This window comes from Callithrix jacchus, chromosome 11 (genome assembly GCF_049354715.1).
Source record: "Callithrix jacchus isolate 240 chromosome 11, calJac240_pri, whole genome shotgun sequence".
Classification (NCBI taxonomy): domain Eukaryota; kingdom Metazoa; phylum Chordata; class Mammalia; order Primates; family Cebidae; genus Callithrix; species Callithrix jacchus.
Genome location: NC_133512.1, coordinates 108,123,084 through 108,138,453, shown reverse-complemented (window position 1 = coordinate 108,138,453; position 15,370 = coordinate 108,123,084). Strand labels below are relative to the sequence as shown.

The 15,370-nt window shown below is 42.6% G+C and overlaps 1 protein-coding gene across 4 annotated transcripts in view; it reads left to right on the top strand.

The window, feature by feature from the left end:
- The window catches only part of IFT56 (intraflagellar transport 56), a 78,764-nt gene extending 65,311 nt beyond the window's left edge, over positions 1-13,453 (top strand). For all 4 annotated transcript variants that reach the window (XR_013524225.1, XM_078343688.1, XM_035254632.3 and 1 more), the window contains 2 exons: positions 10,890-11,023; positions 12,754-13,453. Coding sequence is in view for 3 of the 4 variants with exons in the window: in XM_078343688.1 (XP_078199814.1) it covers positions 10,890-11,023; positions 12,754-12,865 (246 nt within the window). In the remaining variant the exon portion in view is untranslated. The remainder of the gene's footprint in view (positions 1-10,889; positions 11,024-12,753) is intronic.
- The last annotated feature ends 1,917 nt before the right edge of the window (positions 13,454-15,370 follow it).

Below are 15,370 nucleotides of genomic sequence, written 5' to 3'. Positions count from 1 at the left end.
CTTGGCTAAGTGCCTCATCAAACAGAGTGGGGGAGTTTTTGAACCCCTGAGGCAGTCTTGTCCAAGTGAGTTGCCCCAAGACCCCAGTATCAGGGTCAGTCCATTCAAAAGCAAATATGGGCTGGCTAACAGGGGCTAGTGAGATGCTAAAGAACACATCCTTGAGATCCAGGACAGTGTAATGATGGTGTTCTGGGCCCAAGAGACTTAGGAGGGTGTATGGATTTGGAACCGTAGGGTGGACAGTTTCCACTCATTTGTTTACCTCCCTTAAGTCCTCTACAGGCCGATAGTCCTTTGTGCCTGGTTTTAAGATGGGGAGCAAGAGGGTATTCCAGGGGGACTTACAGGTAGTAAGGATCCCTCCTTTTAGGAGTCTGGTTACATGTGGAGCAATTCCCCATCTGGCTTCCTGGCTCATGGGATATTGTCATACCTGGACTGGAGTTGCTGTTGCCAGTAACTGAACCATGACTGGGGTATGGTGACTTGCCAAGCCTGGGGAATTTGTTTCAGCCCACACTCCAGGTATATTCTCTTGGAGTTGGCGGAGGAGGTCTGATGTTGGTGGTTGATCTGCCTCTGAGGATAGAGCTTCCTGCAAGAGATACTCGTCTGACAGAGCACAGGTGATGAGGATTTGCAGAGGTGGCCCTGATGCCAAGGGAGGAGGAGTTGAGAGGCAAGCCTGACCCTCACTGAAAGAAATATTTGCTTGAAGTTTGTGGAGTAAGTCCTGTCCTAGGAGTGGGTATGGATACTCTGGAATGACTAAGAAGGAGTGGGTGACAGTGCCATTCCCCAGATCAATGAATCAGTTGGTGGTCCAAGGGCTTGTCGTGGATTTTCCTGTGGCCCCCTGGATAATTGTTTTTTTACTGGATAGTGGTCCTAGAGGCTGAGTAAGGACTGAGTGGGCTGCCCCAGTGTCAACTAGGAAGCTGACAGGTGTGCTCCCAATTTTTAAAGTGACCCTGGGCTCCTGGGGGCTTAATAAATAAGAGTCCCGGCCCTGTCAATCCTGGCTTTCTAAATTGAGAATGGCCCTCAGTGGCTTTCCCTGAGCTATTTCTTGCCTTCTCCTCTCCGGGCACTTATTCTTCCAGTGGCCTATCTTTCAGCAGTACCCACACTGGTTGCATCCTAGCCTGGGCCGGAGACCCCAGGGGCTCCCCTGTGGGGTTCCCTGTCCCCGTGGGATAACTCGGGTTTCCTGAAGAGCTGCAATTACTGCTTTAGTAACTCTCTTGTCCTGTCTGGCTTCTGAAGTGTCCCTATTGTAAAAAACCTTTTGGGCAATTTCCAGCAATTGGGACAAATTCATTCCCTGGAATCCCTCTAACTTCTGTAACTTTCTTTTAATATCAGGGGCTGATTGGGAAACAAAAGCCAGATTGATGGCCCGCTGATTTTCTGGAGCCTCAGGGTCAATAGGAGTGTAGGTGCGGTAAGCATCCTGTAGACACTCAAGGAAGCAGCCGAGACTCCTGCGGGCCCTGAGTTACAATCCCTACTTTGGAGAGGTTAGTGGGCTTTTGGGCTGCTCCCCTAACCCCTTCTAGTAGGTACCGGTGAAAATTGTTCAATGCCTGTAGACCCGCCGAGGTGTTTCGGTCCCACTGGGGTTGGGTGGAAGGGAAAGTTTCATTAATTTGCTCCTGGTGGTCCTCCACCGAGCCTTCCCCTATTCCAACCATGGCCTTACGGGCATCCTGCCTAATTCTGCCCCTTTCTTCTGCAGTAAACAGTATTAGGAGTAATTGTTGACAGTCCTCCGAGGTGGGGCAGTGGGTTAGTAAGATAGACTCTAGGAGCCCTGTGAGTGCCTGGGGCCTTTCAGAAAAGCAGGGGTGTTGAGCCTTGCAATTGTATAAGTCACCAGAGGAGAAGGGGATGTGGATGAAGAAAGGGCAGCCCGGCTACCTCCCTCCATTGGGGGTGCCTCTCGAAGGGGTAATACCCAGGGTGGGTATGGAGCCCCGCTACGGGTGTGGAGTGGGGACAAGGGCTGGCTACCAGTGCTGTCTGGAGAGGGGTGCTGAGACCTCTGTCCAGAGGGTCTAAAGTAAGGCAGAGGTAATTCTAGATTCTATTCTGGGGCGGGGAGAATGGCCTGCGCAGTAGGGGCCTTCTTTGTGCCGGCTAACAGGTCCTGAAGTCCAGCCTGTTTTATGCAGCGCTTTAGCCATGGGGGAGGCTGTTGGACTAAACCCAACCATTGGTCGACGTATGGAAACTGGTCAGGGTATCCAGGAGTTTCTGCAACCATTTTCCATACAGACTGGGTAATTTTTGGGTCGTAGGTCCTAGTATCTGGCCACCCAACTCCAAAAGATGGCCATTCTAGCTCACACAAAGAGCAGAGTTTTCCAGGGGTTAATTTTCTCTCCGTATTGGCCTGAGAACCCAAACTCGAAGTTGGCCATCATGCATTGGAGGAGGGTACAAGGCCGGGAGCTAGACGACCCCATATGTGGGTTTTTTTTTAATGCCAAAATTTCCCCTAAGATATTTTACTAATTTAAAACTGGCTTTACTGAGGATTTAAACCAACAACCTCGCAGTTGCAAATGCTGCACCCTGAGGCTGTGTGGCCTGCCTGAAAGCCGGGTGGGGCTGGTGGCTGGCAGAAAGAAAAAAAAAAACTTTTTACGTCACTTTAAAACAAAGCTCCCAGCCGCTGGGCCGGCTGCGAGTTCCCCACCCCTGCGGCTTTTGGTCACCTTGACACAGGGACCCTATAAAGCATTAAATTCCTCTCTCCTTATTTTTCTTCTTGCTCTCTCTCTCTCCTCTCTCTCTCTCCCTATTTCTGTCTTTTTTTTTTTTGTCCTCTTTCTCCACTCTCATCTCTGTCTCCTGATGGTGACACGGGTCTTGTGGTTTTTGTAGTATTTCCAATTTTGGCAGGCATTATACTCGTGTTCTGCCCTTTCCAGCACTGGTTTTAAAAGTGCCTCTACAGCTAAATCTTGTAAGGAAAGTACAATTAATTTAATGGGTCTGTCTTTTGTATGGGCCAGGGGAACAGGTGGAAGGGGCCAAGAGTGTGGATAGGATTTCCCTAAGAAGCCCCAGAGGGGCCAGTAGTAGGCCTTGTATAGGCTTAGTGCCACTCGGGCGTGGTCTTTAAAATGACACCTGACATCCAGTGACCTTGGAAAAGTTGGAAAATGGCAAAACAAATGAACTAGGAGGTCCACAGGGTGTGAATTTTGAATCCACCACAGCGTACAGAGTTGACAAGAGATTTGCCAATCTGTTCTTATTAAGCCGTGACATCCCAACTCCCAGCAGTTAGGGTGGTGCCAAAAAACTGAATAGGGGTGGGCTTCAGAGCACTGGCCATAACAACACTTAATATCTTTTTGACAGAACAGACAATTACCTTGTTTCCACCCCAAACGGTCAAGAAGAGTTAGTACCTTTTTGTCTAGGAATTTATTTCCCAGGACAGAGAAAAAACTACACCCAAGATGTCTTGGACAGAATTCCCTTTTGGACATCAGCTGATGAAGGGAAAAGGAAATTATACCCAACACAGGCAGAAATACTCCTGTCCGGGGAGATGGGTGGCTGAGAGAACTTACAGGCCACAAAGATTATAGTAAGGAAGAAAACAAAAAGATAGAGGGCTAAAGCTATTTGCCACATGGCAGAGTCAGAAGAAGAGAGGTCTTAGTAGTAGAAGAATAATAGGAGAAGGAAGGAGAACAGAATTACTTCTAGGGGCATGAATTCAGTAAAGGTCCCCTGCAGGCAGTGGTCTGCTACCCACTGTAGAATATCTTCCATTCCAAGGGAAGCAGGCCTAAACCACTGTATATCAGCCAACAGGAGTCTTAACAAAACTGGTGAATCTGCAATAAAGACAGAACCACATACAGGATTGACAGACAAAGGATGGGTGCCCCCCGGATGGGAGACCAGTCTGATGCCTGCCCGGCCACGTCCCCAGAGGGATGTTTCAGAGTGTCTTGGCTAAGGTGTACCCGTATAAACCCTGGGCCTGGTCACCTCAGAATTTTTAATCCTGAGGTTAATCACCGTTATGCCTTATGATGTCCCCATGGAACCGTGGGTGAAGGCCCACACAAGCCCCGTAGCCTTCCAGCCGTGGAACTACATATATACACACTCACTCTCTCACACCGAGGTTATGGAAAACAATCGAAAACTAAATTAACCGAGCCTCCAGTGAGGTAACCTGAGACTCCAGTGACGTCTCACAGTAGGCTTGCCTGGTCAGAGTTGCAGTGACCGCGTCCGGTGCCCCGACTCAGGCCCCCCCTCCGATGGACCGGTCCCCAGACCTGACTTACCTCCGGAGGTTCCCCGGACCCTGAGGAATTTCGGGTGAATGTCAGCCAGGTAGTTGCTTATCCTCCACAGGGCCGGAACTCTGGGGCCCTGGAACAGCTCAGGGGGTGCCTCCCCTAGAAGTCCCTGAGGTGGGAGCAGCTGCCCGGGTGAGACTCTGAAGATGGCTTTTGTCTGGTGATGGACAAAGATAAATCTCGGTGGGACCTCCAAAAATGTTGTACTGGCCCGAGCATAGAAAGTCAACACCAAGACAAAAGTATGCCAAATTGCAGGGTCTTTATTGCTGGCGGCCATGGAGGACTCGTGTCTCTCCAACCCGTGTCGTCGAAAGGAGGGTGTCAAGACCTTTTATACCTGTAAAAATCACCTTGAGAGTGAGGGTGAGGGGCGGGGGTGGGGATGAAGGGCTTCAGACATTCCGAGGGCTAGTGGATTCTGCAAATCACCTTCTGGGTGGAGATGAGGGTAGGGGGGTTCTGGACATTCCAGCGGATTCCTGGGCAAAGATGAGGGTGAGGGGTTCCGGACATTCCGAGGGCCAGGGGACTTTTTGACATTCTGGTTGTTACTTAAGTGGTTCACAAAAGTCAAGATTAGCATTGGTTTACACATTGTCTGGGTAGGGTGGCGATCACAGTCCTTAATTACTTATTCACATTTGGGTTAGAGAGAGCAGTTTCAACAGAAAGTTGAGGTATGGTTGAGGTGTGCAGTTTTATGGGGCTTTTTACCATGTCATGTTTAGACCATATGATATAATATATAGCCTATTGCTGCTAGGCTGCAAACCTGTACGGCATGTTCCTGTAATGAATAATGTAGGCAGTTTTAACACAATGGCAAATATTTACATATTGAAACATATCTAAACATAGAAACAGCACAATAAAAATACAGTATTATAATCTTATGGAGCCACCATCATATATGCTGCCCATCATTGATGAAAATACTGTTATGAAGTGCATGACTGGATTCACTGAAAAACAGTGAGGACACAAGTACCTCACTGTAAAAAGTAAAGGGGGAAGAGTTGCAAACCAAACTGAGGTGCAAATGGCAGACAGGAAAGACAAAGGAACCAGAAAACGAGAATAAAAAATTAGTCAGAGTTAGTAAAGGAATGGCTGTTTTTTATGCACGTTGGTGTGTGTGTGTGGAGGGGCAGGGAAGTTGGAAAGGCTGGGAGAAGTTAGTAGTTTTGGGACCTAACCTATAGATTAAAATGTTTTTAAAAAATTTACTTCAAATTCTGGAAGTTCCTATTTTTGGAATATCTCATCCAAAAATGTCAAAAATACAGGTAAATGTCAAGTAAAGAGAGTCTTGTGTTAATTAATCAACAAAAGGTAATTTCAAAGTGAATCATTACCAAAAAAGGAAGTGAATCACCACCAGTGGAAAAGGTTTTCAGACACAGGAGACTTGAAAATAATGGTTTAACATGACTTGGTGGATGCCAATGCTGTTAGTTAAGTTAGGGGAGGCAGAGCGAAAGAAAACCTTAGAAGACAGGAAATTATTTCAGTTTGAGATATATTAAATTTGAAGTGTCTTTGAGGCTCCCAGCAGAGATAATACAAGTAGGAAATGAACGGGCTGTGCTTGGAGCTTTGGTATTCATTGCAATTAGCAATGCAGATTTTTAACAGTTCACAGGAGTTCACAATGTAGATTTAGAAGTTAACAGTATTAATGGTGGTAATAGCAATAGTAGTAGCCGTGGTAGTAACAGCAGCAGCAACAGCAAAGTATGAGAGAGAATAGGATGACCCAGTAAACAGGGTGAGGAGCCTTGCGGAAGAGAAGAGTAAATGAACGAGAGGATGAACAGAAGGGAAAGAAAACAATGAGGACAGAGGGAAAAAATGCTTTTCATGACTTTTTCTTGCTCCTATTTAGTCAAAAGCCAAGGCAGTGTCAAATCTGCATCCGGATTGAAAGGCATGAGGACTGACAGTATTAGGCAGAGAATAGAGTCAGATTAAAAAGCAGATGCAGTGAGTGTAATGTAGACCACAGTATTAAAAATGTTGATATTGAAGATAAGGAGAAAAAATATAGTGCCAACTTAAATGGAAAAACAGAGTTTGGGATTGGGGATGGGGTGTAGAGTTTTAGAATGGGGGTAGGGGAGTATGCCTGTCAGCAGAAGAAAATGAGCCATTGAACAGGAAGATTAAAGATTCAGAAGAATGGGGCATTTTTGATGGAGTAAGGCCCTAGAGAAGATGAAAGGGGAACAGGGTTGACATCAAAGGAAGATAACTACTTGAAAAACAAGTTAGACTTACCGGGTGTCTCAGTGGTCCCATGACCACTCACAAGCTTGGTGATTTTCTAGAGGGACTCATGTAACTAAAGTTAGACTCATGGCTACAATTCGTCACGCTACAGGAACAGCAGGAAAAAGAGGTGTAGGTGAAGGCTAGAAAAGTCAAATACAGGTTTTCTTATTTTCCCTCTATGGGGATCACATGGCCATGTCTTTATCCAACATATATGTGATATCCTTGTCAAAGAAAAACAGAGAGAATAAGGGGGGAAATGGCAGAATTGAGCCCTAATATGTCAATAATTAAATGTAAATGGTCTAAGTATGCCAATTACAAGACATCTATTGACAGAGTAGATTTTAAAAAACCAATTATGTGTTCTCAGCAGTAAATTCACTTTAAAAATATTGATATACATAGGTCAAAAATAAAAGGATTAAAAAAAAAAACCCACCATGAAATAGTTTGGCAGTTTCTTTAATAAACATACTTACCATATGACCCAGCAATTGCATTCCTATGTATTCATCCCAGATAAATGAAAACCTCTATCCACAGAAATATATAAATGTTAGTAACGCAATTTTAATATATAAATGTTAATAGGAGCTTTATTTGTAATAGCCTAAAACTGGAAACATCAAAATCTTGCAGTAGGTAAATGGTTAAACAGACTGGTTTGGCATGGAATACTAGTCAGTAATAAAAAGGAACTATTATGAGAAGTCTGACTCCATTTCTTGATGTTTGACTGCTGACTGCTTTTAAGCCTCACCCCATTCTCTTCCCCTTGTGCCCCACATCTGGACAAAATGGTAAGAAAACCTACCTGCTCCCTTCTTTGTCCCTGTAGAGTGATTGAAACCACAAAGCCCTGACCAGGCACAGGAACCTTCAACATAGGCCCACCTCCTAACCACAGTAAACACCAAGGCCAGTCTCTTTCCTTGCTCTCTCAGGCCTTTTCAGACCTGCATAATAGGGCCATTCTACTCTCCCAAGACTTCAATTCTGTAAGAAAATGTTTCATTTCCTCTTGCTGTGTGTGTGTGGTGGCATCCAAACCAAACTTTGGTTGGGAGTCCCTCTTGCAGTTGCAGGGTGACCATAACGGGGACAAGCTGTTGGTACAAAGTAACTTAAATCAACAGGGAGTAACGAGGGCATTATACTGAAGGAAAAAAGCCAGTTTCAAAGGGTCCCCCTACTGTTTGCTTTCATATATATAACATTCTTGAAATGACAAAATTATTGAGATAGAGAACAAATTAGAGGTTATTAGAGGTTAGGGATGGTGAGCAGGGAGGGTTGTGTGTGTGACTGTAAAAGCGTAACAAGGGAAATCTTGGTGGTGACATAATAGTTCTGCATCTTGGCCAGGCACAATGTCCTATGTCTGCAATTCCAGCACTTTGGGAGGCCAAGGCAGGAGGATTGCTTGAGGCCAGGAGTTCAAGGCCAGCCTGGGCAACATAGTGAGACACTACAAAACATTTTTTTTTTTTTTGAGATGGAGTTTCACTGTTGTTACCCAGACTGGAGTGCAATGGCGTGATCTCGGCTCACCGCAACCTCTGCCTCCTGGGTTCAAGCAATTCTCCTACCTCAGCCTCCCGAGTAGCTGGGACTACAGGTGCACACCCCCATACCCAGCTAATTTTTGTATTTTTAGTAGAGACCGGGTTTCACCTTGTTGACCAGGATGGTCTCAATCTCTTGACCTCATGATCCACCCGCCTCGGCCTCCCAAAGTGCTGGGATTATTGGCATGAGCCACCGCGTCCAGCCCTACAAAACATTTTTTAAAAAGTAGCTGGGCATGGTGGCACACACCTGTGTCCTAGCTACTCGAGAGACTGAGGCAGGAGAATCACTTGAGCCCTGAAGTTCAAGGTTGCAGTGAGCTGTGATTGCCTTACTGCACTCCATCCTGGATGACAAAGCGAGACTTTGTGTCCAAACAAAAAGAGTAATTTGGTATCTTGATAGTTGTATGGTTGTGGTTACATAAATCTACACATATGATGAAATAACAAGACTATCGTCAGCATACATGGTACCAGTGTCAATTTCCTGATTTTTATATTGAGATATTTTACTATTGTTAATGTAAGTTATAACCTTTGGAGGAAACTAGATGAAAGGTACATGTGACCTCTGACCTGTCTTTGTCCATGGATCTATAATTACTAATACTTAAAAATAAATTTTTTTTGGAGACGGAGTTTTGCTCTTGTTGCCCAGTCTGGAGTGCAATGGCGTGATCTCGGCTCACCACAACCTCTGCCTCCCGGGTTCAAGTGATTCTCCTGCCTCAGCCTCCCAAGTAGCTGGGATTACAGGCATGTGCCACCATGCCCAGCTAATTTTGTATTTTTAGTAGAGACAGAGTTTCTCCATGTTGGTCACACTGATCTCAAACTCCCAACCTCAGGTGATCCACCCACCTCAGCCTCCCAAAGTGCTGGGATTACAGGTGTGGGCCACTGCACCTGGCAAAATAAAAAAAAATTTTTGAATGACTCAACTAGATCTATATACAGCAATATAGATTGATCTTATAATGCTGAATCATAGGTACAAGGCATAATAGAATATTTACAATATTCATTCATAGAAAGTTCTGAGAAGCAGAACTCAATTATATTGTTTAAAGATGTGTATATATGAGAGATAAAGAAAATCAAAGAGCTGATGAGCATAAAAGTCAGAATAGTAGTTACCTCTGGCTATGGAAAAGAGGGAGACCATATGGCTTTTGTGTTGCTCTCAAGTGTCTTGAATTGGGTAGTATTTACATTATTTTCACATTATAATTAGTAGCTGTAGATGGATGTTTCATATACCATTCTATATGTGTGTTATTTCACAATAAAGACTTTTTTTTCAAAGAATACATAAACAGAAGTATAAACCTTGAAAATAATTTTTAAAAACTTCTTCCCATTAGACAGAAAAGAAGAAAGGTTTAATGACGGTGTAAATATCATTTGAACAGAAGAGAGAAAAGTTGTGTTTTCCCTGTGAAGTACAGAATAAAGCTAAGCTAAGAAGGCTGTCTTAAGGAAATTTTCAAAGACTTAGAAAAACATCTGTCAGGAATAGAGAAGTAGCTAAACCATAGAGTTGCCCAGAAATTTAAAGCCTTAAGTGAAATTGATAACAGTGTGCATTTACGATTACCAAATAAGAAAACTCATCTGGCCCCAGGCGTGGTAGCTGAAGCCTGTAATCTCAACACTTTGGGAAACCAAAGTGGGAGGATCACTTGAGGCCAGGAGTTTGAGACCTGCCTGGGTAAACTTGTGAGAGCCTGTCTTACAAAAAATTTAAAATTAGCCAGGCATGGTTCTGTGCACCTGTAGTCCCAGCTGCTTGGAATGCCGAGGCAGGAGGATCTCTTGAGCCCAGGAATTTGAGGTTGCTGTGAACCATGATGGCATCACTGCACTCCAGCCTGGGCAATACACCAAGATCGTATCTCTAAAAAAAAGTCATGAATAAAAAAAATTTTAAATAAAAGAAAACTAAGCAAAATTTAATGGCATTCAGCAGTTCTGTGAGATCAAGGAAATGTGTAGTATGGTCGGGGAAAATGTCTGTCAAAATGCATTAAATATTTAAAAGATGGCCGGGCATGGTGGCTCACGCCTATAATCCCAGCACTTTGGGAGGCCAAGGCGGGTGGATCACGAGGTCAAGAGATCGAGACCATCCTGGTCAACATGGTGAAACCCCGTCTCTACTAAAAATACAAAAATTAGCTGGGCATGGTGGTGCGTGCCTGTAATCCCAGCTACTCAGGAGGTTGAGGCAGGAGAATTGCCTGAACCCAGGAGGCGGAGGTTGCGGTGAGCCAAGATCGCGCCATTGCACTCCAGCCTGGGTAACAAGAGCGAAACTCCGTCTCAAAAGAAAAAAAAGAATACACTGAAGAGACTTGAAAAATGCTCAGCTCAAATCACAATAATCAGAGTTGCTCCTCAAGATTAGAATACAATTAGAAGAAATGGCAAAAATGCTGATTGAAGTATAACTTGACTATATGTAGAAAAAATGTTAAACTATTGAAAACTGAGTGAACGTCGGTGGTTTAAACTGAGCCTGTGTACCCAAACTGTGATCTTCCTTCTTATTGTTTTAATTAGGAATTGAAACTTGCTAACTGAAAGTGTTGTCATTACCCATGCACTTATTTCATACAGTTCGGTTTCGTGTTACCTTTATGTTCAGGGTCTTTCCGTGCAATCTTTTTACTGCAAGTATTAGCACATACTTTCTCTTATTCAGATGGGTCAGTTTTACTATTCTGCCAAAGCTTTTGACGTCCTCGAGAGGCTGGATCCCAACCCCAAATATTGGAAAGGCAAAAAGGGTGCCTGTGTGGGCATTTTCCAGATGATCTTAGCTGGGAGAGAACCCAAGTAAGTAAACAGGCAGGAAATACTGCCTCTACTCATTTTCTTGTTTTTGAGGGAAAGTAATTTTTCTCTTGGATGATGTCTTCTGAAAACACACAATTATAATGATGTTTTAGAATGATGAAAAAAATGTTGATGTTAAATATTTCTATCTGACCATTTTCCTCCAGAAACATTTTGTAGAATCAGATGATTCTAAGTCATATGTAATAGAATCAGATAAATCTAAGTTATATATACATTGAGTACACTAACAGCCTCCAAATATAAGAGCAAGATGGATATTTGGTTGCAAATGAATAGCCATTTTTATAAACAAAGTTTTGTTTTTTACTCATCTACTCTTTTGGGTTTTTTGTTTGTTTTTGGTATTTTGCCTATTGGCTTTTTCTTCTGTCCATTAGTTTAAGTCTCAAAGAATTAGGAATGGAGTAGATGTGGTTAATAACTCTTATGGTTTTGTTCACCTTCTCATATTCAAGGAAATACTGAGACATTAGTTTACATAAAATCAAGTGGCTGATACTTTCTTTTTCTTTTTTTTTAAGATGGAGTCTTGCTCTGTGTCCCAGGCTGGAGTGCAATGGTGCGATCTCAGCTCACTGCAACCTCTGCCTCCTGGGTTCAAGTGACTCTCCTGCCTGAGTCTCCCAAGTCACTGGGATTACAGGTGCATGCCACCATGCCTGGCTAATTTTTGTATTGTTAGTAGGGATGGGGTTTCACCATATTGGCCAGGCTGATCTCAAACTCCCGACCTCAGGTGATCCTCCCACCTCGGCCTCCCAAAGTTCTGAGATTACAGGTGTGAGCCACCATGCCCGGCCTATAGTTTCATTTGAAACAAACATTAAAACACAACTCAATTCCTTTTTCTAAAAATAATTTCATGGAATGTATACACTACTTAAATTTGAATAGGAAATGTGATAATTTTGAAAGAAAATATCAAAAATTACTTCCTATCTTATAAGACTTCTAAATAAAAGTTTAAAAGCAATTGGTTAAGTGAAAGAGGTTGTTTGTGGGGGAAAAAGAAGTAAAAAAATATGAGAAGACTCTTAAGCAAATGGGTTCGTAGTCCGTTGCCTATAGATTTGCTAAGGCATAGGGAGGTTTTAGTATGCATTACTTAAAATACGTTTTAATTTTAATTGAATTTAAATCAAACATAAATGCTAGGCTTAGTCTTTAATGTCCCTCTCTTCCATATTTATTCATGTATTATTTTTCTTGAAACAAATTACTCATTCCTCTGGCTTTGTCAAATTTTATGAATTTGACAGTGATGCCTAGTTGAACATGATTACCACTTTAAACCAGGTAGAAATCTATGAGTTAGACAAACTAAGTGACTTGTTAGTGTTAGAGCTAGAACTTGAACTTAACTCCTGAATATACCCTTTCTAGTCATGCAGAGTGACAGTAGGAATGGGAATATTGAGGTCATCTGAGAGAGGGCCAAAAGATTATCAGAATGTATGTAGGTAGTATGGATAAACAAGGAACACTTGGATTGGTAAGAGAGATTTCACATAATTTTCATTTTACTATGCCACCATAAGGACATAAGACTAGGAAGTTTGTAATTGCTTTATGAATACACAGTGGAAGAGTCTATTACCAAAAATGCCCTACAAGACATACAGTATGAAGGACAGTTCAGAGTTTATTTTATTTTTAAATTTTCATTCTTCATTGACGCATTTTGTATTTTCAAATCTTTTCCTCAGAGAGACCCTTCGAGAAGTGGTCCATTTACTGAGAAGCACAGGTAACACTCAAGTAGAGTACATCATCCGGATCATGAAGAAATGGGCCAAAGAAAACAGAGTACCCATCTAAGATAGCTCCAGCATCCTAGGAACCAGCTTCCACTTTGACATAAAACTATAATTTATTTTCACTCAAGTTAATCTGTGATACAGGGCTCTGTTTTATTGACATTTTCCTTCCTTGCTCTTTAAGTTTCAAGGTCAGTGACTGACTTGCTGAGACCTAGTCTCCTGGCTGAGCAGAGTACCATAGTCTGTGACCATGTATGATCCTCCTAGCAATAAGACTTTGGGCTTGTCTGGTGCCTTTCTTCCAAAAATGCTCAGAGTACTTTATGTAATTTACTAACTTTAAGGAAAGCAGTATAACTTTTTTTCTGTTAGCATTTTATGGCATTGTCTCCTGACTGCAATAACAAATGTCTTTGATGTGCAAGAATCAGCATCATTCTATCATATAACTTTCAGGCATCTCTGTACATTATCCCATTTTGTTGGGGAATTTCATAAAGGGTTTTATAAATACATCTGTAAATCTTGGGAGAATACCTAGCCATGTGATTCTAGAATGGCAGTAAGCTCCTTTATCAAACTGTCTAGTCATTTATAGGATAGAGTTGTAGGATTACTCTTTCAGTAATTAAATTGTTGATGATAATAACATGTTACAGTGCAGTAAGATGAGTATTGCAATTTTTTAAAAAGGTGAGTACTAGCCAGGCGCGGTGTCTCACACCTATAATCCCAGCACTTTGGGAGGCCGAGACGGGTGGATCACAAGGTCAAGAGATCAAGACCATCATGGTCAACATGGTGAAAGCCTGTCTCTACTAAAAATACAAAAATTAGCTGAGCATGGTGGTGCGCGCCTGTAGTGCAACTACTCGGGAGGCTGAGGCAGGAGAATTGCCTGAACCCAGGAGACGGAGGTTGTGGTGAGTTGTGGTGAGCCAATATCGTGCCATTGCACTCCAGCAACTGGGTAAAAAGAGCAAAACTCTGTCTCAAAAAAAAAAAAAAAAAGGTGAATACTAGGAAAAAAATTACAGTACCTCTAAAGTTATTCAAGAAACAATGTTTATGAATCTCACTAGTCCATTACAGCTTGGTATCATAATATTTTAGGTAACAAAGCGGGTTAGGTTCTTCTTAATGTGTCTTGCTGAACAAACATCGGTTTTGAAAGTAGGGCTGGATTCTCCCTGACAGTGATTATTTTATGCATTGTGGACAGTTATTAACGTAATGATAATAAAACATGAATTGTGTAAAGTCCTTTGAGGGACCTCCTAATGGCTAGGCTGTCTGTCTTAAGTCATATTCCAGACCCATGTTTCTTTTTTTTCTTTTTTTTTTTTTTTTTTTTGAGATGGAGTCTCCCTCTGTCACCAAGGCTGGAGTGCAGTTTCAAAATCTCGGCTCACTGCAGCCTCCACCTCCCTCCTGGGTTCTTGCAATTCTCCTGTCTCAGCCTCCCGAGTAGCTGGGACTACAGGTACATACCACCATGCCTGGCTAATTTTTTTGTATTTCAGTAGAGATGGGGTTTCACCATGTTGCCCAGGCCGGTCTTGAACTCCTGAGCTCAGGCAATCTGCCTGCCTTGGCCTCCCAAAGTGCTGGGATTACAGGTGTGAGCCACTGCACCCAGCCCCCAGCCCCATGTTTCTGAGCTCATATAACATAAACCTACTATACAACTGAGCATCCTTAAGCTCACAACCTGTTTCCAGAAAACAGACCCACATTTTTCTGTTTTATATTACCTATGTTTTTATGCTATATAGTTTTTTTCTATTAGTTTAAGATACCTAGAGTTACAGGTCTAGAAAGTGCAGAACCATTCCTACCTAGAAGAAAATAGATAGAGGAGAACTGAAAGAAAGAATTCCTCCATCACTAAAGTCAGGAGAATCCCTGTAGGCACTGTATTAGTTGTTCCATTTATCCCAACACTCCACTTATGAATAAAGGCGTTGTGTAGAAAGGAGATGAGAACATGGCAGGAGTGAAAGCAGCCAAGAAGAGATCAATGACTGAAGATCCATCGCCTTCACCTTCAGGACTGTCGCAAGAGGTTATTTCGCCTCTACTCAGGAAGATGGCCAGTTTTCCTATCTTTTATCCATGTATAATCAGTTCAGAGCACAAATAAAAATAAGCTGGCCTAAATAACTGAATTCTAGGAAAGAAAGCTGCATCTTTTTTTATATGCAAAGCTTCTGTTCCCTCATGTTCTTCCTACTTTTTAAATAATAAATGGTTCTCGGCATCTTAGGAACTAGATGGGTCTGATCTGGGTAGAACCTGCTGTAACTTTTAGAATAATTTTTGTAATTCTTACCTCACTTAAAATATTAGGAAACATGGTAATGGAAAAGACAGGTAGAACTCGTCAGCAGGTTTTGGCAGTGAAATTTGTCTTCCAGTGAATTGCTATTATTTTCAAATTGCCTATAGTTGAAAAGCTTTTCCATTGATGGAGATTTACTTTTAAATGAGCTTTTGTTGAGTTCAGCACTCTGGATTCTCCCTGACATTTTCCTGTCTTTTGGGGAAAAAAACAGATATTCCA